The sequence below is a fragment of the Narcine bancroftii genome, chromosome 2 (genome assembly GCF_036971445.1).
Source record: "Narcine bancroftii isolate sNarBan1 chromosome 2, sNarBan1.hap1, whole genome shotgun sequence".
NCBI classification, from domain to species: domain Eukaryota; kingdom Metazoa; phylum Chordata; class Chondrichthyes; order Torpediniformes; family Narcinidae; genus Narcine; species Narcine bancroftii.
Window position 1 is genome coordinate 246,010,419 of NC_091470.1, and position 22,623 is coordinate 246,033,041.

The window sequence follows — 22,623 nt, forward strand, 5'->3', positions numbered from 1 at the left end:
TCCAGGTGCAGAACAGGTGCGCCCCAGAAAATAATGGGAAGGGAGGAAGAAAATTGTTTGGGCCTTGACAGACATTTTTAACTCATCGCTGAGGAGAAGTTCTGGATGAAAGGAGAATGGCAAATACTGTGCTGTTATTTGAAAAGGGCTGCAAGGATATTCTGGGTGATTCTAACTATATATATATGACAAACCATAAGGCTGAGTACAGGGTTAATGGTCGGTTACGTAAGACCTTGAGGTTCAAATCCAATTATTCCTCAAGGTTATTGCACAGGTTAATAGGATAGTTAAGAAGGCCTATGGGATGCTGGGCTTCTTTAATAGGGGGATTGTGTTCAAGGGTAGAGAGGTCATGTTGCAACTCTACAAATCTCTGGTGAAACCACACTTGGAGTATTGTGTTCAGTTCTGGTCACCTCATTATAGGAAGGATGTGGAAGCTATGGAGAAGGTGCAGAGGGGATTTACCAGGATGATACCTGGATTGGAAAATAAGTCTTAAGATGCAAGGTTAGCAGAGCAGGGATCTTTTTCTTGAGTGTAAAAGGATCATAGGAGGCCAATAGATGTCAACAAGATTATGAGAGGCATAGGTGGACAGTCAGTGTTTGTTTCCCAGGGCAGGAATAGCAAACACCATAAAACATGAGTACAAAGTAAAGGGAGGGAAGTTTAAGGGAGACAGCAGGGTAAGTTTTTTTTTTTACGCAGAGATTTATGGGTGCGTGGAATGCCTTGCCAGGGATGGTGTTGGAGGCTGAAACCATAGGGGTGTTTAAGAGATTCTGAGACAAGTACATGAATGAAAGAAAAATAAAGGGTTTTGGAATAGGGAAGGTTTGGTATTTTTTTTTAGGAAATATATAGGTTGGCACAACATCAAGGGCCAAAGGGCCTGTACTGTGCTGCATTTTTCTATGTTCAGCTTACATTGTCTGTAAAAATATATATTTAAATTCTTCACACTGATCCTTGAATTGGAGAATTATTTGAACTGCTGTATGGTTTCATTTAAGCATAACAAAGTCTAAACAGAACAAGCCCAATACATAATGATATTAGGGAAAAGGCTGGGGGTGGGGGGGATGATAGAAGGATAAAGAAAGAGGTGAAGTAAGTGAAGGAATCTGAGGTGATTTAGTATGTTATTGAATACTCTATCAAACCTCTAAAGACACAGTGAGGAAAGTAAACTGTCTGGTTGTTTTGCCAAGAAAATAAAGGAACTGCTCACACTAACTATCTAACCACCTAAGACTCTCACTTGTACAAAACAATATTTATTTCAAGTTTATTATTATCTAATTGTACAAGTACAACCCAACGAAACAGCGTTTTCCTGTCTTCAGTGCAAAACGTGCAGACACACAACCAGACATGACACACATAAAGAAATAATACATATGCAGAAGTATTTATTCTAAATAAATAAATAAATAGATTTTGCACAAATGAGAGTCTTGGATGGTTAGTGTGAGCAGTTCCTCATGTCATTCATCATTCTCACTGCCTGTGGGAAGAAGATGTTCTTCAGCCTGGTGGTGCTGGCTCTGATACCCCTGTAATCTCTTCCCTGATGGGAGCAGCTGAAAGATGCTATGTGAAGAGTGGAAAGGGTCCTCAATGATTTTGCGAGCCCTCTTCAAACAACTGTCCCGGTAGATCATATCGATAGGGACGGGGAGGAAGACTCCAGTGATCCTCTTTGCTACTCTTATGGTCCTGTGGATTAACCTCCGATCCATTTCTCTGCTGAAACCATACAGTAAAGCTCTCAGTAATGTCCAGGACACTCTCAATAGAACTCCTATAGAAGGCTGACATACTTGTGGCTGGTAGCCTTGCCCGCGTCAGTCTTCTCAGGAAGTGCAATCGCTGTTGAGTGTCCCTGATAGGTCACTAAGTGAACTCCAAGAAACTTGGTGCTATCTACTCTCTCTGCTACAGAGTTGTTGATATGTAGTGGAGGGTGGTTGTTTCTGGTCTTTCTGACGTCCACGATCACCTCCTTCGTCTTGTCCATGTTGAGACTCTGGTTGTTATTCTCGCACTATTTCCTGAGATTTTCCACCTCTTCTCTGTAGTGCAACTCATTGTTATTATTGATGAGGCCGACTACTGTTATGCCGTCTGCAAACTCGACGACACTGTTGGAGCTGGATCTGGCGATGCAGTCATGGGTCAGAAACGTGAACAGGTGCAGGTGCAGGCCTATTTATTTGCATAGATGAAATATTTGTCCCGCATATGTATTGTTTGTTTGTATGTGTGTTATGACTGGTTGTGTATGTGCATGTTTTGTACTGTGGACCGGAGAATGCAGTTTAGTCGGGCTGTATTTGTAAAATCAGATGACCATAAATTTAACTTGACTTGATTTGGGAATTTGAATACCTAGTAATGCAGAAGGCTCCATAAGGTAACAAACACAGCCAGGTCCTTCAAGAAGGAAGCCAACATTAGAAAGGACCTCCATCACCCTGGTCACAACTTCTCTTTTTAGTTCGCAGTCTTTTGTACTCTCGTTACACGTCTTCATCTCTCAGTCTATTTTGTAATTGTTCTGCAAATTTTCGTGCTTCCTCTGGATCCGAGAATAGTCTGTTTTGCTGTCCTGGAATAAATATTTTCAATACCGCTGGATGCTTTAGTATAAATTTATACCCTTTCTTCCATAAAATCGCCTTTGCTGTATTGAACTCCTTTCTCTTCTTCAGGAGTTCAAAACTTATATCTGGATAAATAAAGATTTTTCGCCCTTTGTACTCCAGTGGCTTGTTGTTCTCTCTTACTTTCTCCATTGTTTTCTCCAGTACCTTTTCTCTTGTAGTATATCTTAGGAATTTTACTAAAATAGATCTTGGCTTTTGTTGTGGTTGTGGTTTAAAGGCCAATGCTTTATGTGCCCTTTCTATTTCCATTTCTTGCTGTAGTTCTGGACATCCTAAGATCCTGGGGATCCAATCTTTTATAAACTCTCTCATATTCTTGCCTTCTTCATCTTCCTTAAGGCCCACTATCTTTATGTTATTTCTTCTGTTATAATTTTCCATTATATCTATTTTTTGAGCTAGCAGTTCTTGTGTCTCTATAGCTTTTTTATTAGATTCCTCTAATTTCTTTTTTAAGTCCTCTACCTCCATTTCTGCTGCTACTGCCCGCTCTTCCATCTTGTCCATTTTCTTTCCCATTTCTGTTAAGGTCATATCTATTTTGTTCATTTTCTCTTCTGTGTTGTTTATTCTTCTTCTTAAATCATTAAATTCCTGTGTCTGCCATTCTTTAAATGACTCCATGTATCCTTTAACAAGAGAAAGTATATCCTTTATCTTGCCTTTCCCTTCTTCTATTTCACTGTACTCTTCCTCTTCTTCTTCCTCTGGGTTGGCCATCTGTTGTTTCTTTGTTGCCCTTTTCTTCTCTTCTTTCTTGTTTCCATTGTCTTCTGTGTTCTCTTCTTGCTGCAGGTGTTCTGCAGCTGTCGTTGCCGGCTGTGGAGATCGACTCCCCAGCTGGTCACCCCTCCCGTCGGTGTGTTTTTTTGCATGCGCGGTTGCGCACTTTTACTCGGCTCAGCGAGCCATTTTTGTAGTCCACTTTCTACCGACCTGAGGGAGCGGGTTTCTCTCTCCACCGCGGGCCTCTTCGAACAGGTAAGGCCTTCTCCTTCTTCTTCCGTTGTCTTCTCTTCCTCTCTTCTTACCATTGGTTTCGATTTTTCTTTTTTCGTCGCCATCTTCTTTCCACCTTTATACTCACTTTACTTTAATTTTTATTTTTGTGCCTTTGTGTTTTCCTTTATTTTTTCCGACTTTTCTGGAGAGGGCTGGAGTTCACCGTCCGGCCACTACTCCATCACGTGACTCCTCCCGTTTATTCTTAAGCCCCCTGGTCACAACTTCTCATTGCTACTTTTGGTCAAAAACTATAGAAGCCTTTAGGTTCAAAAACAGTTTCTTCCAACAGCTATCAGGCTCTTGATGTTAAACAAGAAAAGTTGCAGATACTGTGGTCTACTGCAATATACAAAACTGCTGAAGCTCAGCAGGTCATGCAGCATCCAAAAGAAGTAAAAGGCAGTTGCTGTTTCAGGCCTGAGCCCTTTGTTGGGAATATGGACGAACAGAATATAAAGGTGAGGGATGGAAGAGATGAGAGCAGGGTAGAAGGGGGTGGAGCCAAGGCTCAATACACTATGTACTGGAGAAACTCAGCAGGGCATGCAGCGTCCACAGGAAGTCGAGGGTAATCGACATTTTGGGCCTGGGCCTTTGTCAAGTATAAGAAAAAAACAGGTAGATGTCTGAATAAAAGGAGGAGCAGAGAAGAGGGAGGAAGGAAGAGGAGAACAAGTTCACAGCTGAGAGGTAATAGGTGGATACAGCTAAGAGGGTAGAAGCTGAAAAGTGATAGGGAAAGAGGACTAAGAAGGGTAACTTCTGATACTGAAAGGAAGGGAAGGGGTGGGGAGCTGGAGGAAGGGAGACAGAAGGATAGGGAAAGAGAAAGAGAGTGAGATAGATGCTTGCACCACTCCAACTCAATCTTGCAACTTTGAGCACAAAGGCCAGGACTTAGACAGATGGCTCTCTCCACTTACTTCCTGTTTCCAGACTAACTGACAGTTTGTTGTTTACATTTAAAGCTTTTGCTGGATTTAACGTTCATAAAAATGTATGGAAAACTGAAATGAACAAAAATAATTTAAAAAATGTAAAGTAACAGAATTAAATTACATAAAAAAGGAAATTCATAACCATGTACCTTCTGTTGCCAGTCATTTCTTTCCCATTGACTTCAATGAGCTTTTTGGTACACCAGGTAGATTTACCAAGTACCAAGTGCTTAAAAATCTGAGGAAATGTGGCTTGCCCCATAGAATTTCACAATTAATGCACCAGAACATGACAGGTTCATCAGGATTATCACTGGACTGAAAGGAACAATGAAGTTTGGTCTGCTGAATTTCCAGAGGAAGATCATGGATTCTGGCTCTCTTCCTTGCTATTTCCAGTATCCCCCAGGGAGGTTTTCCTGTTTCTCTCTCATTGTTCTCTACAAAGACAAGGACCCATACACCCTTGCAACAAAAACAGTAGAGCAACAGCTGCAAGGTTAAATTAAACAGAATTTGGTTTCACTTTTTGTACTAAATATACTTTTGCTACTAAAAGCAAAAACTAAATCTATTCTGTATAGTAATTACCATTTAATTGGAAGCCAATGTCCAAGTAAATGATGAAAACCAACAGGAAAAAATGTATATGGGAGCAGACTGATACAATAAATTGGGAATAGGTTACTGCAGAAAATTGTGAATAGCACTATTTCACAGAGCGGACCTGGGATTTGGGCTGATAATCTTAACTCGAGGGCATGTATTTTCCCATTGGAAGAAATGATCGATGAGAACACAAGTGTAATCCCGCAGAGTGCTGAGATACTGCTTAAGATCAAGGCAAGGAGTATAATCTGGTGAAAAGGGCAGGCAAAACAAGCAAAGACTAAGACACAGTATAAAGAGAAATACACTATAATGAAGAATTCACGTAAAAATATTTAACTAACCTCTCTATCTCCAAGTGTCTCAAGAAGCAGCAGCAAAACAGTTTTAAAATGTTCATCCCACACTCCCAATGACTCTTCTTGAATTGATTTAAGTAGTTCATACATTGCTGCTTTGCGTTCTTCTATTCTCTCATTGTGATTCGAAAGTTCCTTTAGCAGCTCCGCAACCAAATCAGACTGGTCCAAAGAAGCATCTGTTTACATAAGTCAACATTAATGCCCCCACAATTGGTACCACGAAAGCAGAAAAAGTTTAGATTCCACTGTTACATACAAAAAAAAGCACTTCACAAAAACACACAAATATAACTTTAACTTCTGTCTCAATATTATAATGAGTGTTAAGAGACAGAAAACACACCATCTGCATTACAAATAACAATTGAAAAATGAGAATAGTTCTAACGAAACTGCTCAGTGTTAAGCAGTTCAAAGATCACTCAATTCTTTCAAAGGACTGAATTGAAATAGAAAGAAAAATATTTGACTGTCAGATTTCTACATTCAAAATGTAACAGAGCTACCAAAGTGTAATGAAAATTAGTGAAATCAGGAGCAAAGTGGACAGCTCACCCAGCAGGATGGAACACAATGTTGACAAGGATGATGTCAAAGTCATAATACAGCACAGACACAGGCCCTCTACCTACCAAGTCCATGCCAATTACTGTACCTTTCTATCTATGATGAGACCAAGAAACAAAGCTATTTTGTAAATTGTATTAATCTATGTAATATGGCACAAGAAAGAGACATGGATAATCTGTGAACAACAGTAAATAAAGCAGATGGAATATGTTAGGCATCACATTAAACAAACATAAAACAGGAAAGTGATGGGCAAGTTTATGATTCATTCCCGTCTCCAGTCTGATCACTCTATCAATGAAAAATCTCATTGGTAATAAGGTTACCAGAGCTACAGATAACTAAGAAACTATATTTTTGCACCAGAAAGGAATTAAGTTTGTAGAATTTGTATGTATTCCTCCTAACCAGATGCCTGGATCAACCAAGATATCCACAAAATGTTGAAGACCAGATTTGTGGCATTCAGATGAGGCGATTCAGAAATATAGTTCTCAGAAAGACCAAGTACAGTACAACTTTAATTATCCGAAATGGAAGGGACAGGCCTATTTCAGATAAACAATATTTTCGGATAACTGGTCATTTTTTTAAAAACATGAAATAATACTTAATTCTCACCAAAAAAACGTGAACAAAATAAGATAAATCCAACAATAAAAACTCGAAATTCAACTCATAGGTTTTTCCAAACTTTTTTCAACCTGTGATGTCAGCTCGGCTCTGAAAAAGTTTTGAATAACTAAAGATTTCTGATTGCTTTGGATATCCTCATTTATCTGAACATTTTCAGAGGCGAAATGACATTATTTCGGGTTCAAGATTTTTCAGATAAATGAGAATTTCTGATTTTTCTGAAATCCTCAATTACCCAAAAACATTTTCGGAGCCAAACAGATGACAATTTTGGATAACCCAATTTCGGATAATTGGAGTTGTACTGTACAACCTTTGGTAGGCCATTACCAATGCAAAGAGACTATTCCGGACCAAGCTGGAGTCCTAAACAGATGCTCAGAAGTTGTGGCAAGGCTTGCTTCTATCACATCTTATCAGGCGGAATGAGATAGAATCATGAACTGCACTAAATCTCTTCTGGATGAGCTCAATGCCTTTTATGCCGACGCTGAAAGGAAAAACAACAATCCACTTTCATGAGCTCCCAGAGCCCCCAGCACTATTAGAAATTTTTAAAAAATTAAAATATCTGTTTGGCTGCAGAAAATAAGATTTCACATGGAGTCCGGAGACAAAGTGCAATGAAAAATGGAGGACAATCTATCACTCAATAAATCCCATGCCTATAATGCGTTTACATATATCTAGGCTAACTTGATGCCTGAAGCTGAATGTAAAAGATTGCCTCAGAACAGCATGACATTGATGAGACAATCCAGCCCTTAAATTTTATTTAATTTCCTTTCAAGATAAATCGATCATGGATGTCTTGTGGTGCTGAGCTGCCATTTTGAATTACATAGTCCTTCTGGGAAATGTACACCTAAAGGATAGACTGTCCCAGAATTTATACCCAGCAGTGATGAACTTTTGAAAAAATATTTTCAAATAAGAATGTCATTTGACTTGAACAAGTGTCTTATTTCCCTGCTGCCCTTATTCTTCTTGTCGATTTGTGATGTGCTTCTGGAGTAGCCATGTGTTCTGGCGTGGGTTTGAAGATGGTACACGTGTGTGACAAAAATAATGCACGAATGGTGTGGTGGGGGGTGTAAATAGTTGCGGGAGTGGATTTGCTGCCAATAAAATGGATAATTCTTGGATGATGTTAAACTTATTTAGTACTGCTGGAGCTGGCCTCATCTGGGCTGGGATTTTGGACTGCTGTTAAAGATATCCAATCACTAACCCACTTTTGTAGACATAGTATTAATATTTAATGCCCAGAAGCTAGTTATTCCTTGGATGTTAATGGATTGGGTGGGACTTGGTGTTAATAATGCTGCTGGATGTCAATGGTAGGTAATCAGACAATCTCCTGAGACTATTACTTTCCACCCGTCAGCCATTGCCTGAATGAAAACAAGTTCTTGCTTCAAGCAGGCACAGGTTTCCAAGAAGAGTTACAAATGAACCAAACATTGATGATTCTACAATCAACATTCCTTCTTGCTTTTCTCAAATGTAAAAACTTACAACAAATTCTTTCAGGAGTTTTGAACTACACAAAGACATAGAATTGATTTACTCATGCTACTGTCACCTTTTACAAACTGCATCTGCTGAACAAAATGTTTAGCCAACATAACCTGTTTCAATGTTTGTGGTGCTAATATATCAACACAAGCAGATCAAATTTTAATTTGTTTTTGACCTTGTGATAAATCTATACAGGACTAGATTTTTGTAAATTTACAACAAACCCCAGTGTTTTGCTTTGCATTCATGATGCCAATCGATCGAAACATTAAATTCCTAAATATATATCCCCAATTTGTCCAAAGCATAAACAAATCCACTCAAGCAGTAAAATCACTTTCTCTCACAAATAAACACAAAGGTAGCACACAATATGAGCAAACTTTGAGATAATCAACTTATGATATCAATCAAATCTTTCTGACATCCTTCTTTCTGTTAGTTCCAGCAGGCACTGTCCTGAGAAGCTGAAGTAGCAACATGGGAAAGTTTGAAAAGTGCCCTATACAGGTGCAAATAAAAGACATAAAGGCTCTTGTGGCATAGCCATTTTGGAGCAGCTGTTTGGGAAGGACTGCTCTCAGGTTGTTTAAATGTGGGCTTTGGTAAGCACTGGACTTCAGTAAAGAAGGTGAGCAACAGGAAAGCGAAGGCAAGGTAATTTTTTCCCTCTCTTTTCCTAGGTCAGCCAGTTTTCCCTCCCCATAGGACTGTGATGGCAGTCAGTGTAATGGTATGACCCTCTTGTCAGACGTAAGAAATCAGGCACAAGTTACAAATCCCTGATGATTATGTCTGCAGGAAGTGTGTCTGGCTGCACCTCCTGTCAGATTGGAAACACTGAGGAACATTTATGAAGCAGAGAGGGCCATTGCTACAAGTTTTAGTGAGGTAAATAAAAGGTTCATGCAGGTAGATAAGTGACCAGCTCGAGAGGAATTAAATATAGCACAAGTCCAATGTGGCTACCCCCCTCTCAAACAAGTGACAATTTTGGGTGCTGTTGGGGGTTGGGATGGGGGAGAAGGAATAGCCTCTGAGGAAAATAGCTGCAGCAGCCAGTTCAGTGGAACGACAGTTGATTCTGCTGTAAAAAGAGCAGGCCAATAGTGATAGAGGATTCTTCAGACAAGGGCACAGACAGGTGTTTCTGCGGCTACGAGTGAGACTTCAGGACAGTGTGTTGCCTCCCTGGTGCCAAGGCCAAGATATTTTGGAATGGGCTCAGACATTATGAAAGGGGAAGGTTAGCAGACAGAGGCCATGTTCTTTATTATGAACAATGACATAGGCAGGAAGAGAGATGAGGTTATTTAAAGAGAATTTAGGCATTTAGGTGGTAAGTAAAAAGACAGGATCTTTGGATTACTCCCTGTGTCACATGCTAGAGAAGATTTGGAAGAGCACAGTTAAGTGTGTGGCTAAAGGGCTGGTGCAGTACTGAGGGCTTCAGATTCTTGGCTCTCTTCAAGGAAGGGGGACCTGTACTTGAGGGACAGTTGCATCTGACCAGGAGACACCAGAACCCTAGCAGGGAATTTTGCTGGTGCTACTTGGGTGGGTTTAAACTAGTTTGTTGAGGGGTGGGACTCAGCAAATAAGCAAGTTATGATTCATTTGGATGTTAAAGTGAGCACATCTGGTAAACAGGAACAAGCAAAGATGTGTCAGAGAGTGCAGAAAGTCTGACGGACTTAACTGCATTTATTTTCATGCATTAGTCTGACAAACAAGGAGTAAGAACTCAGGGTACAATTAGATACATGGGACGGGTATGAAAGTCATAGGTATAGGTGTTGGTAGGTTACTTGGTCACATGGGTGTAATTGGGCGGCATGGGCTCAGGGGTTACAAGTACCTATTACCATGCTCTATCTGGAAATTAAAATAACAGAAGCATGGCTGAGAGAGTGACTGACAGGCAGCTAAATGTTCAAAGGGGAAAAAAAGAGAGTGGACTATTGCATTTTTGATTAGGGTGAAGCATAAATAAGGGCATAATTATTTTAAAGGGGTTATATTCTACATAGGCTCTTAATTAGTCAGTAGCAATTAAAGGAACAAATAAGCAGCTGTACTAATCATGTGATCATAATACGAAGTAATTTCAACTTCTTGTGACTGGTACTCACACCTTGCAAAGGGCTTGGATGGGATCGAAAGGTTGAGATCATAAACAAATATTGTTCATCTATATTTACTGTGGAAAAAGCCATGGAGACTAGGAAACTTATTGATGTCTTGAGGAGAGTCTACGTTACAGAAGAGGTACTGGAGGTCTTAAAACATGTACAGGTAGATAAATCCCTGGGGTCTAATCAGGATGTATCCTAGATCAGTGTGGGAAGCGAGGGAAGAAAATGCAGAACTGGCAGAGATACTTGCATCACTGTTTGGCACAGGTGATGTGTTGGAAGATTGAAAGGTGACTAATGTGTCTTTTTTAAAAAAGTCTGCTCAGACAGGGCAAAGAATGACAGGCTGTGGTGGGAAAGTTACTGGAGGAGGTTCTGAGGGACAGATAGGTTGGTCCAGAATACTAAATTAGATGGGATCCAAGGAAAGCTGACCAATTGGATACAGAATTGGCTACGTGGTGGGAGTCTGTGGATGGTGGTGGAGGATTGTTACTCACAGTGGAGGCCTGTGACAGTGGTGTGTCGCAGAGATCAGTACTAGGTTCACTGTTGTTTCTCATTGATATTAACTATTTGAAACTAACGGTAATTAGCATGGTTACTACATTTATAATGATACCAAAATTAGTGGTATTATAGACAGTGTTACATGAATTACAAAATAATCTTGATGAACTTGGAAAGTGGGACAAGGAATAGCAGATGGAATTTAACTTGGACAAGTGCATGGTGTAGCATTTTGGTTGATTAAACCAGGACAACACTTGTATAGTGAATGGTATGGCCCCAGGGAGTGTTGTAATATAGAGAGATTTAGGGAACTTGTGCACAGTTCCAGGAAAGTAGTGATACAGGTAGACAGGGTAGTGAAAATGTTTGGTGTGGTTGCCTTTATTGGTCAGGGTACTGAGTGCAGGAGCATGGATGTTATGTTACAATTGCACAGAAAAGATGCACAAGTATTTTACTAGGACTATAAAGAGAGGATGGATAGGCTGGGACTTTTCTCTCAGGGGAATAGGAGGCTGAGAGAGGGGGGTGGGGAGAACATTATAGAGGTTCATAAACTTAAGAGAGGATGCTCAAGATAAACAATCATAGGCTTTTGCCAGGGTAAGGGAGTCTAAAACTGGATGTCCTGGAATCAAGGTTTGGGGGGGGGGGGAGGGGGGGAGATTTAAAAGAGACATGAGGGACACCTTCACACAGAGGGTGGTGGGTGGGTGCAATTGTAATGTTTTTAAAAGGCATTTAGATAAGGTCATGAATATGAATGGCTTAGAGGGATTTGAGCAAAACGTGCAAATAGAAATGGTTTGGTTAGTTGGGTTGATTGGCATGTTTCTGCAATGTAAAATTCTATGATGTTGTGACCAGTTCTAGATGCTCAGTAATCATTAATAGCATTCTACTGCAATATTAAGACATCAAAAAACAAGTCCAAACATCATCATCACACTTCTCAAGTGGATTCATCTTTTCACTTTGATATAAAAATGAAAATATGGAAAAATCAGAAAATAGAAAATGATTCTTGAAATCCAAGGTCTGAAAGTTTATAATAAACATGAGGTAAACAACCTTGCTCCTTTATCTCTATCCCTCCATGTGCCTTCCTCTAGCTTCCCACACCCTTCTCCTATCAAAGAGCTATCCTCCTTAACCCTCTTTCCCTTTGTCATTTCCCCTCCACTTTCCAGCTTTCTCTTCTACCCTTCTACTTGTAAACATCTATCACTTCGTGCCTGTTAACCTATGCAACTCCCCTTCCCCTCTCACCCCACCTTTTTATTCAGGCATCTAATCTGCCTGATATTCAACATGGCTGATAAAGTCCTGAAATGTCAACTACCTTTTACTTACTGGGTGACCCGCTGAGTTTCTCTCGTATGTCTGTGAACTTTATTAAACACGAGTTATTTTAAACAAGAAATTAAATAGCTTCAGGTTTCAGTCAATTATTCTGTATGACCATATTTGTTCACAAAGCTTAATACAACTTTTAAAATATGTTTATCAATGTTGCACTGCAACTCAATGTACCTAAACTGCCCCCTCAAATGTATATATACTAAAACTTCTGGTGTCTGGTACCCCTGGGGATTGGTAGATGCTGGATAAGTGTATTTTCCGGTTGCTTGAGACTTATTCTTACAATGGCTAACTAATATACCTGCATTAAGAATAAACAGGTTAAAAGACAAAAATGCTAAACTGTAATTACACTGAAGAAACTTCACTTGCATGAATATATAAACCTTAAAGCATTTTAATATATTTTCAGTCACATTCTTTGAAAACATTAAACCGTTGCTGCATCTGTAAGTTCTTTCTCCTCCACAGAGCTGCTCAAAAGATAAATAGCATTATAGATAATTAATCCACCCCCCCCCCCACCCCCATCCAAGTTCACGGATAAGGCCTCTGACCTTATCCAGGGCAACTCTTACTAAGCAGGGATAAGGGGACTCTCTAAGAGAGTCACCCCAAAAGCAAATGGCATCAACTAGGTCTTCATCCTAGGTGATAACATTTTATTCAAACATATCTTCATTCAAACATCTGCTACAAGCAAAGCATGACCAAGATACTCCGCTGGTTGAATATTTGCTCCCATCTTCACCAAAACCTAATTTGTTACCTCAGATAACATTTAATTTTAAACATATATATTTTTTACCTATTATTTTGTTGTTATTTATTTGAATTTTTAAAATGTATTTTCCTAGATTTTTATTGCTGTTTGCTTGAGGCTGTTGTTTGCTTGAGGCTGTTGGTTGCTTGAATTCTGGAAACCAGGGGTTTTACTGTACATCCTCTTTATGAACTGAACCTAATTAGTTCACAAAACATTAAACATTGGGGTATTTTTTTTAAGAAATAAGCATAGATTCCAAATGCAGCACTAACTAAGACTTAATCATGTCACATTTGTCCCAGGGAGGGCAAGTATCACACCAGGTGCTTCTCTATTGAGGTCAACATATGTTGTTCAAACAGAAACTTTATTTGACAACCAACTCTGCTTTGCCGTTGATGATTTTCCAGTATTAATTTTCTTCAGCTTAAAAATGCCATTCCAGTCTGGGAGTTTAATTCAAGGGATACATTCTGCAGCTGTACAGAATTAAGGATATTTTCAACAAAGGACAGCAATTTCACTGAAGAATTGAACAAAGAAAGCGGTGTTTCATCATCGAGATGAGAATATTGATATACTCACCTATAAAGGTGCATAAACAAGTGACAGGTATTGAACGTCATTTGAAAGGATTTTTTTTAGACATACAACACAGTAACAGGCTCTTTTGGCCCACAAGCCCGTGCTGCTCAATTATACCCAACTGACCTATAATCCCCAGTACATTTTGAACAGCGGAAGGAAACTGAAGCCCCTGAGGAAAACCCACACAGACACCAGAAGAACGAACGAACAAACTCCTTGCAGACAGCATGGGATTTCAACCCTGGTCCCGATTGCTGGCGCTGTAACAGTGTTGAGCAGATCACTACGCTAACTGTGGCATCCCAAGGATAACCATGCAGCCCCTGCAGAAGATTAATAATAAACTTTTTGCAGGTTTTAAAATTTATTATGCTCCATTTAAATTGCATGCACTTCATTTGAATTGTTCTGATCAATGTTTTAGATGTATTAAAGAAGTAGGATCTTTCTTGCATGCAGTCTGGCAATGTGAAAAAGTAGATAAGTTTTGGAAGGAGTTAAGTATTTTATTGGGACGAGTTTTGAAGATGCAAATTTTGAAGGATCCTGGAGTATTTTTATTGGGAGATATTTCCCAATTGAAGTTAGATATTTATCAAAAGAAGTTTTTAAAGTGTAGCAATAGCAAAGAAATCTATAGCTGTAACATGGAAATCTGGTGATACTGTGTGGTTGAGATGGCGAATGGAATTATTAATTTGCATACCATTAGAGAGAATAACGTATAATTTACAAAATCAACCACAAAAATTTGATAAGATTTGGAAACCCTACATGGATTTTATTGCTATGACTTTACCTGCAGCATCCACTATGCCCCCATCCATCCCACCCTAATTAGTTATGGTTTAGGATTGTTATGTAAACTGCAATTAATTAATTAAAAGATATAGGTTTATTAGACAGGCTTTTTCTTTTTTTTTTCCTACTTTTTTGGGAGGGAGGGGGGTAGAAAATATATAAAAACTGGTTTACTTTTGTGTCATAGTTTTTATTATTTATGTTATGGATAAATATTAACCATACAACCATATAACAGTTTACAGCGCGGAAACAGGCCATATAACACCAGCATGTCTCCTGCCCTACTTGAGGCCCTAATAAGTTCGACAACTGCTATAGCACCATACTTGTCGCTCCAACCCACATCTGTATTTTGCCAAAACAGACCATCTGGCTGTGCTTCTCCTACCTGCAACAAAACAGAAGCAGCAACAAAAGCATGCAGTGGTAAGAGCTGGAAATCACTGGCCTGAGGAAACAGATGATATCCAAAATGACTGCTTTGAGTCAGTGGTTTGGTCATGTTCAAGGCTTCAGCAACCAAGCTCAATGAGTTTTATACTGCCATCACTGCTTTCATCAGCAAGTATGTGGAGGTCTCTGTGCCAAAGAGGACAATCAGTGTACTCCTAAACCAGAAACCATGGCTGAACTGAGAGGTCCTCTCATTAGTGAAGTCCATATTTGAAGCATTCAAGTCAAGGAATCATGAAACCTAGGTGTGCCCTCTGCAAAGCCATTAGAGACACCAAGAGTCAGTACTAAATTGAGTTTGAGTACCAGGCAAACCTCAGACACCTAATGACTGAGGCAGGGCATGAATTCTATCTTGTCCTACAAAGTGAAACTGGCCTGAAATGCCTTCCCAATGAGCTCAATGCATTCTACTCTTGCCTTGAACAGGAGGCCAGTGAGTCAGCGGATCCCTCCACAATAATTGTTCGTGCACCTGCAACTGCATGCACTGTTACAGATATCAGATCAGCGTTCTTGAGAGTGAAGCTGAGGAAATCTATTAGTCCAGACAGAGTCCCTGGATGTGTCCTGAGAACCTGTGTAGACGGGTTGGTGTGTAATTCACAAACACTCTTAACCTCTCTCTGTAATAGGCTAAAGTTTCTATTTGCTGTAAGAAACCCATGATGACTGCAATGCCAAATACCACTCCAACACCACTGATAATTTTGCAATGACACCACCGTTGCAGGCCAGATCTCAAACATCAATGGAATACAGAAAGGAGATAAGGACTCTTGTGTCTGGTGTTAGGATCATAGCCTCTCCCTCAATATCAACAAGAATAAATACTCGTCAAAGATTTCAGGAAGAGGAGTAGCAGTCACTTCCCATATCAATGGCATTGAGATGGAGAAAGTAGATAGATTTAAGTTCCGAGGAGTGAACATCTGCAATGACCTGCCCTGGACCAATCATGCAAGTGCAATGGCCAAGAAGGTGCACCAATGCTTCTATTTCCTCAGAAGCCTGAGTTAATTTGGCATGTCCTGGCATTCCTCAACAACTTCTTGAGATGCACCACTGACTGTATCCTGTCAGGATGCATCACCACATGGTATGGGAAGTACTCTGCCCCAGAATGCAAAAAAATGCAGAGAATTGTGAACACAGCTCAGACCACAATACAAACCTACCTTCCCTCCAACAACTACACACCCTGAAACCTAGGGAAAAAATCAACAAACAAAATGACTCATCTCACCACAGCCATTCTCTCTTCTTCATCCTCCTATCAAGAAGATTCAAGTGTATAAAATCACACACCACTAGATTCAAGGACAGTTTCTTTTCTGCTACTATCACGAGTGAACAAACATACCAGTGAAATAATGTTGCCCTTACTCCATCCAAACTGATATCTAACTGTAATTCTACTCCTTGTACAATGTTTTATTTAGCTGTATGGATAGTCTTGCTAGATAGCATAAAATTCAAACCTTTTCAGCCAATGCAACAATAAATGCAAAGTTGAAAGTTGGTGGAGGGTTGTTTTTACAATTGGATGTTTATGACTAGTGGTGTCCCACAAAGATTGGCGCTGGGCTCTTGCTGTTTGCATGAACAACTTCAATGTGGATGTGAAAGGCAAGAAGACTGGCAGAGGCTTTGAGAGTGTGGAAGGTAGATTTATGCTGAAGAGAGATGTGCTGGTGAAATGGGCTGCAAACTGCAGATGGGGTTTGATCCAGACAGATGTAAAATTATGTATTTTTGGAGCAACAATGAGACCAGGATATACACTATTATTGATAGGGAGTATTGAGGAACAGAAGGACCTTTGAGTTTAAGTCTACAGATGTTTGAAGGTGGCAATATAGGCAATATGGTTAGGATTATTTAGTGAACACTGGCTTTCATTAGTCAAGGCATTAAAGCAGATGTCGGGAGGTTATGCTCCAATCCTATAAAATTTGATCAGACCTCAGCTGGAATACTGCGTGCAGTTCTGATCACCATGCTATCAAAACAATATAACTGCACTGGAGAACGTGCAGAGGAGATTTATCAGGATGTTGCCTGGGATGAAGAACTGGAGAAGCTCGGTCTGTTCTCCTTGGTGTGGAAGTTGGGGTGGGGTATTTACAATTATTGACTGGAGTAAACTTCAGAAAATTTTTGCTAATTATCTGCTAGAGGAACTTGGCAGGTCAAGCAGCAGTGGGGAGAAAAATGGTCCCCATTTTGGGCCATAAGATTGACCATTCTTTTACTTACACTGATGTTGCTTAACCCGATGAACTCCTCCAGCAGCTAGCCTTTTAGCTTCAGATTCCAGCACCTGCAATCTCTTGAGAATTTGCAGCAAACTTTTCCCCAATTCAGAGAAAAATAAACTGGAGAGCAGAGATTTCTAGTAAGAAAGAAGAGGGGATGTGAAAAGTGTACCTGGAGTGCATCACCTGAGAAAGCAGTTGAAGTAGAGTTGCTGACAGATGTGTCTGGATGAACACTTGAATTGCTTAAGTGTGGAAAGCTATGAACCAATTGTTAAGAGATGGGAATAATATAAAAGAATGCTCTCTGGTCAACATGTATGAGTTGGGGTTCCATGCTATGCAAATCTATGATCTAAATATTTTGTATGATCTGTAGAAAGTAGTTTTCCACTACTGTATGGTGTCAGAATGCAGTGCAGATGTAGCAATTTTCCAAACCAATGTGATCACAAAAGTATTTACGGGTCTGCATGACAATATTCACTGACAGAATAATTTGTCAAATCAAATTCCACAGGCTACTTCTACAATGGCAACTGATTACAGGGACTAGATTTATTCATTTTCCTTGATTGGCTCAGAGACTTGAGTAATTAAAGGGTCCAAGAGGAACCAAATGTTAAAATGACACAGGTGAAAATTAAACTCATTATGTTTCCCTCCAAAATAAAACATTAACATTTATGACAAATCATGCCAGAATAATTGTCTTGGGAGATGGTGACATTATATCAATTTATTACATCTTATTTATAAATAGAGACAAAATGTAAAGATGCCAGATAGGGCAGCCAAAAATTTATCAATTAGTTTCATATTTTAAAAGATATCAAAGTCCACTGCATCAGATTTATTCTGTGCCACCATGTAAAGGACAGTGACATACATGAAAATGAACCACATATTGACTGCCCAGTCAACTGCCATTGCCTTCGCACAGGCTTTGAACAGCCTGTTGAGGGAGCTGATGGTGGTTTTATTTGAAATTGTGCGACCGCGGGTCTGTGCCCAAGATGGCGGCACCTATTAATTGGCAGCAGCCACAAAGGGGCTGCAGACTCCGGGGAAGCAAAGAACTGGAGTAATGCACAAGAGGACGGGAAGATCACCCCTGTCTGAGAAGGAGAAGCGGAGGAGATGATCCATGGGGATGGTATCCACAGTGGCGAACCAGTGAGGGGGCTCTGTGGCTGAGGGACCAGTGCATGCAGCAAGCTGCTGACGACTCGAGACAAGGAACCTGCAGAAGTTGTGGGCTGCTGGAGACTGCTGTCAGGAGACTCGCGCCGGGCAGCGGACTGCTGAAGACGGGCTTGAAATGGCGGGAGGGGTACCAGGTATCAGAACCGGGATGCAGAGGTGCCAAGGGCGCTGAAGAGTTCCTGACCACATTGGAGCTGGAGCTCGGGTTGATACAAGTTTCGACTGGACTTTCTGTGGCTACAAGGGCTGCAGAAGCGGTGGAGATGAATCTATGCTCACTTGGTGACTTGTGGGGGGGGGGGGGGGGGGGCTCTCACTTGCTTCTCACTCTCTGACTGCAAGTCTGCAAGAGGCACTTAGGCAATTCCTGCCAGTGGCAAATCTGTCTGCCTTGAAGCAAGAAAAAAGGAATTTCATGTAATATGACACTGTTTTATTTCTATGATAATAAATTGAATCTTGATGTAGTCCTGATTCTTCTTATGATCAAGACAAAATTGTTGCTTATATAATGAATCAGATCAAATATGGTGTGTTTTTTAGGTTAAACATTTTTGTTCACATTTAAATACTTCCTAATGCTCAGGAAATCATTTTAAAAATTAATGATATGAGCAAATCAAGATAATAGATGAATATAATTTGGCAAACCACGAAATAATGGGATTGTGTTAAACATGTTCCACCAAAATACAGGTACATACACTTGAAATGGTTCTGTCACTTACCATCAGGAAATTGTTCAGCATCATCATCAAACATGGCTTCTTTTAAGGCAGATTTATTGACAGAGGTGCTATCTGTACAGTTGTAGGGATTATAATCACGTGATCGGGAGCTACTGCGCTGGGACACGGTGTTTAGCATTGAAGTTTTATTGTCGAGGGCAATTCGTCCTAAGTCAGTGGTGTGACCACTTCCTCTAACATCAGCAACTCCAGCAGTGACCTATTGAACAGCAGCAGAAATTTGTATTAGTAAAACAGGGATTTAAAGAACCAAATTAATTTTTTTTTCCTTTTTCCCAAAATTAGTGTCTTGTTTTTGTCAACTGTGAGGTCAGTTGTTTGCCCTCTCAATTCAGTTAGAATGTTGTGGATTGAAGTGTTATTGCAAAAAGATGAACACATATTTCAAGTCTGAGACTCCAAACTGGTGTGAGGGAATGGTACAGTGATTGAGGTGTTCTTTCAGCTCAAATGCTGGAGCTCCCCAAGTTTGAAAAAGGAGATAGTTATGGAACCTGCTCCTCCAGTGAGTTGTTTAAATGTACATAACTGGATGAGCAAGGACTGAAAAGCTTGTATCTGATTTGTTAGTTGAGGGATCACTTGGCTTTGTCTATTGCATGTTGTTCGCCATCATTGTAGCTTCACAAGGTTGATCCCTCATTTTGAGGTATGGCTGATGCTGTTCTTCACATGCACTTCTGAACTCTTCATGAACATGGGTCGATCCCCTTTTTTGATTCTAGAGTGCAATAAGCCAGGCCATGAGATTGCTTATAACAATGAAGTACAATTCTGTTGCCGCTGATGGTCCACAGTGCTTATCAATGCAGTCCTGAGCTGCTTGATCTTTCATAATATGTGCCATTTAGCATGGTGGTAGTGACATAAGACACCAAGAACTCTATTATAATTTCCACTGTGAAGCATGATTTCATCTCCATATGAATCGTGTGATGGTTAATCTTTCTGATACCATTGTGGACAGATACATCTGTCACACTTAGACTGGTGAGGGCAAGATCAAATTTATTTTTCTCTCTTGTTGGGTCTCTCATTACCTGCCGCACACCGAATCAAGCAGTAATGTCTTTTAGCACACAATCTGCTTGGTCCATAGTTGTGTCACAGAGTCACTCTTGATAATGGGCAATGAAGTCACAAACCCAGAGTTCATCTCCACCTTTGCCACTCCCATTTGTTCTTCCAAGTAGTGTTCCACATGGACTAGATGGATTCATCAGCCAAGTTGGATGGGGGAGGGAGCAGGAGGAGGTAATCAGAAGGTTTATTTGCCCAAGTTAAACCTGATTTCATGGGAATCAATGTTGATGATTCCCAGAACAATTCCTGGTTCATCTGCTGAGTTTATCCTATCAGTAGGGCAAATCGGAGCCAAGGATGGAGATGATGGTGTCTGAGACATTGACTCTATCTATGATTCGGTGGTATGACTATGCCGAGCTGTTGCTTGACTGGTCTCAGAGACAGCTCTCCCAATTATGGAACAAGCCCCCCAAATGATGGTCAGGAGAACTTTACAGGGTCCCAGTTTTAGCTGTTCTTTTTTCTAGTAGCTGTATCAATTCTGGATGATCTGATTTCTTGATTTTTTTTATGGCAGTTTATTACAACTGAATCACTTCAGGCTATTTCAAAAGGCAGTTGTACTTGGTGCAGGCATATTACCAATTATGGCAAATTTCTTCCTCTTCAGGATATTAGTGAAGCAGATGGGCTTTATGACAATCAATCATGATTCCAATGGTCATCATGAGCCTTTTTAATTCCAGAATTCAAATTCAATCTGCTCTGATGGGATTCAAACCCAGGACCCCAAGACATTTTCCTGGCTATCTAGATTAGTAATTCAATGATAATATTATGGCCTCCCATTGAGGTTTTGCATTTTGGTAAGAACAATCCAATGGATGAGAGGGCCAGAAGGTCAGAGGAATCTAGATGCTTTCATGTATGAACTATAAAATGTTAGCAGGAAGGTGCAACAAGTCCTGAAGAAGGGAAATGACATATTGCCCTTTCTTGTCATAAGATTGGAGTTTTAAGTAGGGCAATATTGTTACTATTATATAGAGATCTGGTGAGGCCATATCTGGAGTATTGTATACAGTTTATGGTCCGTAATTTAAGTAATAATATGGCAGAATTAGAGGCAGAAGAGATTCCATCAGGTTATTTCCTGGGATAAGTGGGTTATCATAATGCATGGCTAAAGACATTGGATTTATATTTGGAATTTGGAAGAATGAAGTATCATCTTATTGAAGCATACAAGATTCAAAGGGGTTACGATATGGTAGATGTTAAGAATTTAGCAGTTGTGGGAAATTTTTGAATATGGGTATATACTTAATTAGGAAGCAGTCATTGAAAACTTAAGTCAAGGAGTCAGAGAGTTGAACAAAATGGAAACAAGCCATTCAGCTCAACTTGTCCATGCAGAGCAGTGGACACCCTTCCATAGTAATCCCATCTCTTTGTATATGATTCATGCCTATCTGTGCCCAAACACTTCAAGCACTCATCTGGATACTTCATATATGTTGTCAGCCATCCAGCGTCAACAATTCTAACAGGCAGTGCATTACATGATCTGGGTCCGTCACTGACTACAGTAATTTTCAATACTTATATTCAAATAGTGAACACACTAATAATTTTACTGCTGATTCTCACCTCACATTGTCCACACAAAGTCACTATCAATCAGGTTGTCACTAACCAAAATGATAAGGTCACAGAGCATCTAGACCAATGACTGAACACACTAATAATGTCACTACTTATGTAGAACCCACATTTACTAAATTGACACACTTTGGGTGAAGAGGGAATTCATCGTATCCTTGTAACACTCTTCCACCTTACCCTAAATCCATGCCCTCTGGTTTTAATCAACCTCTGAGATATGGGTAAAAGTGTTTTGCTGTCTACCCTATCAATACCCTTCATAATTATATATATTGCAATCACATCCTCCCCCAGATCAGGGAAAACTGACCTTAATTCTTTAGTATCTCTTCATAAATGAACTGTTCCATCCCAGGCAACATTGAAGATTCCTTTATTATCATGTAATAGAACTGAACATATAATATTACAGAAAATTGTCTTCTGCCTACCCATAAGGAAAACAAAGGGTCACCATTAGTCAACCTGAACCCCTTACAGTGTGAGAGATGTCCTCTGCATCCTCTCCAGCAGGCTAGAACTGCACACAATACTCCAGCTTAGATCTGACCAAGGTTTTATAATGTTGTAGCATAAACCTCCCTATTTCTATATTCAAAGCTCCAACAAATGAAGGCAAGTATCCACTATGTCTTCCTGCCACCTTAAAACATATATGAACTTTTGTTCCAAGGTCGCTGTTCCTCAACAAAGTCGGATCCTTCTACTCTTAGTGTATGTCCTAGCCTCATTAGTGCACCCAAAATACACTACCTCATATTTATCAGTATTAAACTCTTTCT

At 40.0% G+C, this 22,623-nt stretch overlaps 1 protein-coding gene across 24 annotated transcripts in view; it reads right to left on the bottom strand.

Annotated features, from left to right (window-relative positions):
- LOC138755198 (CLIP-associating protein 2-like) overlaps positions 1 to 22,623 on the bottom strand; it is a 378,019-nt gene that overhangs the window by 19,133 nt on the left and 336,263 nt on the right. For all 24 annotated transcript variants that reach the window (XM_069920727.1, XM_069920718.1, XM_069920728.1 and 21 more), the window contains 2 exons: positions 19,130 to 19,349; positions 5,572 to 5,765 (listed from right to left, as the gene is read on the bottom strand). In XM_069920727.1, the coding sequence (XP_069776828.1) occupies positions 5,572 to 5,765; positions 19,130 to 19,349 (414 nt within the window). The remainder of the gene's footprint in view (positions 1 to 5,571; positions 5,766 to 19,129; positions 19,350 to 22,623) is intronic.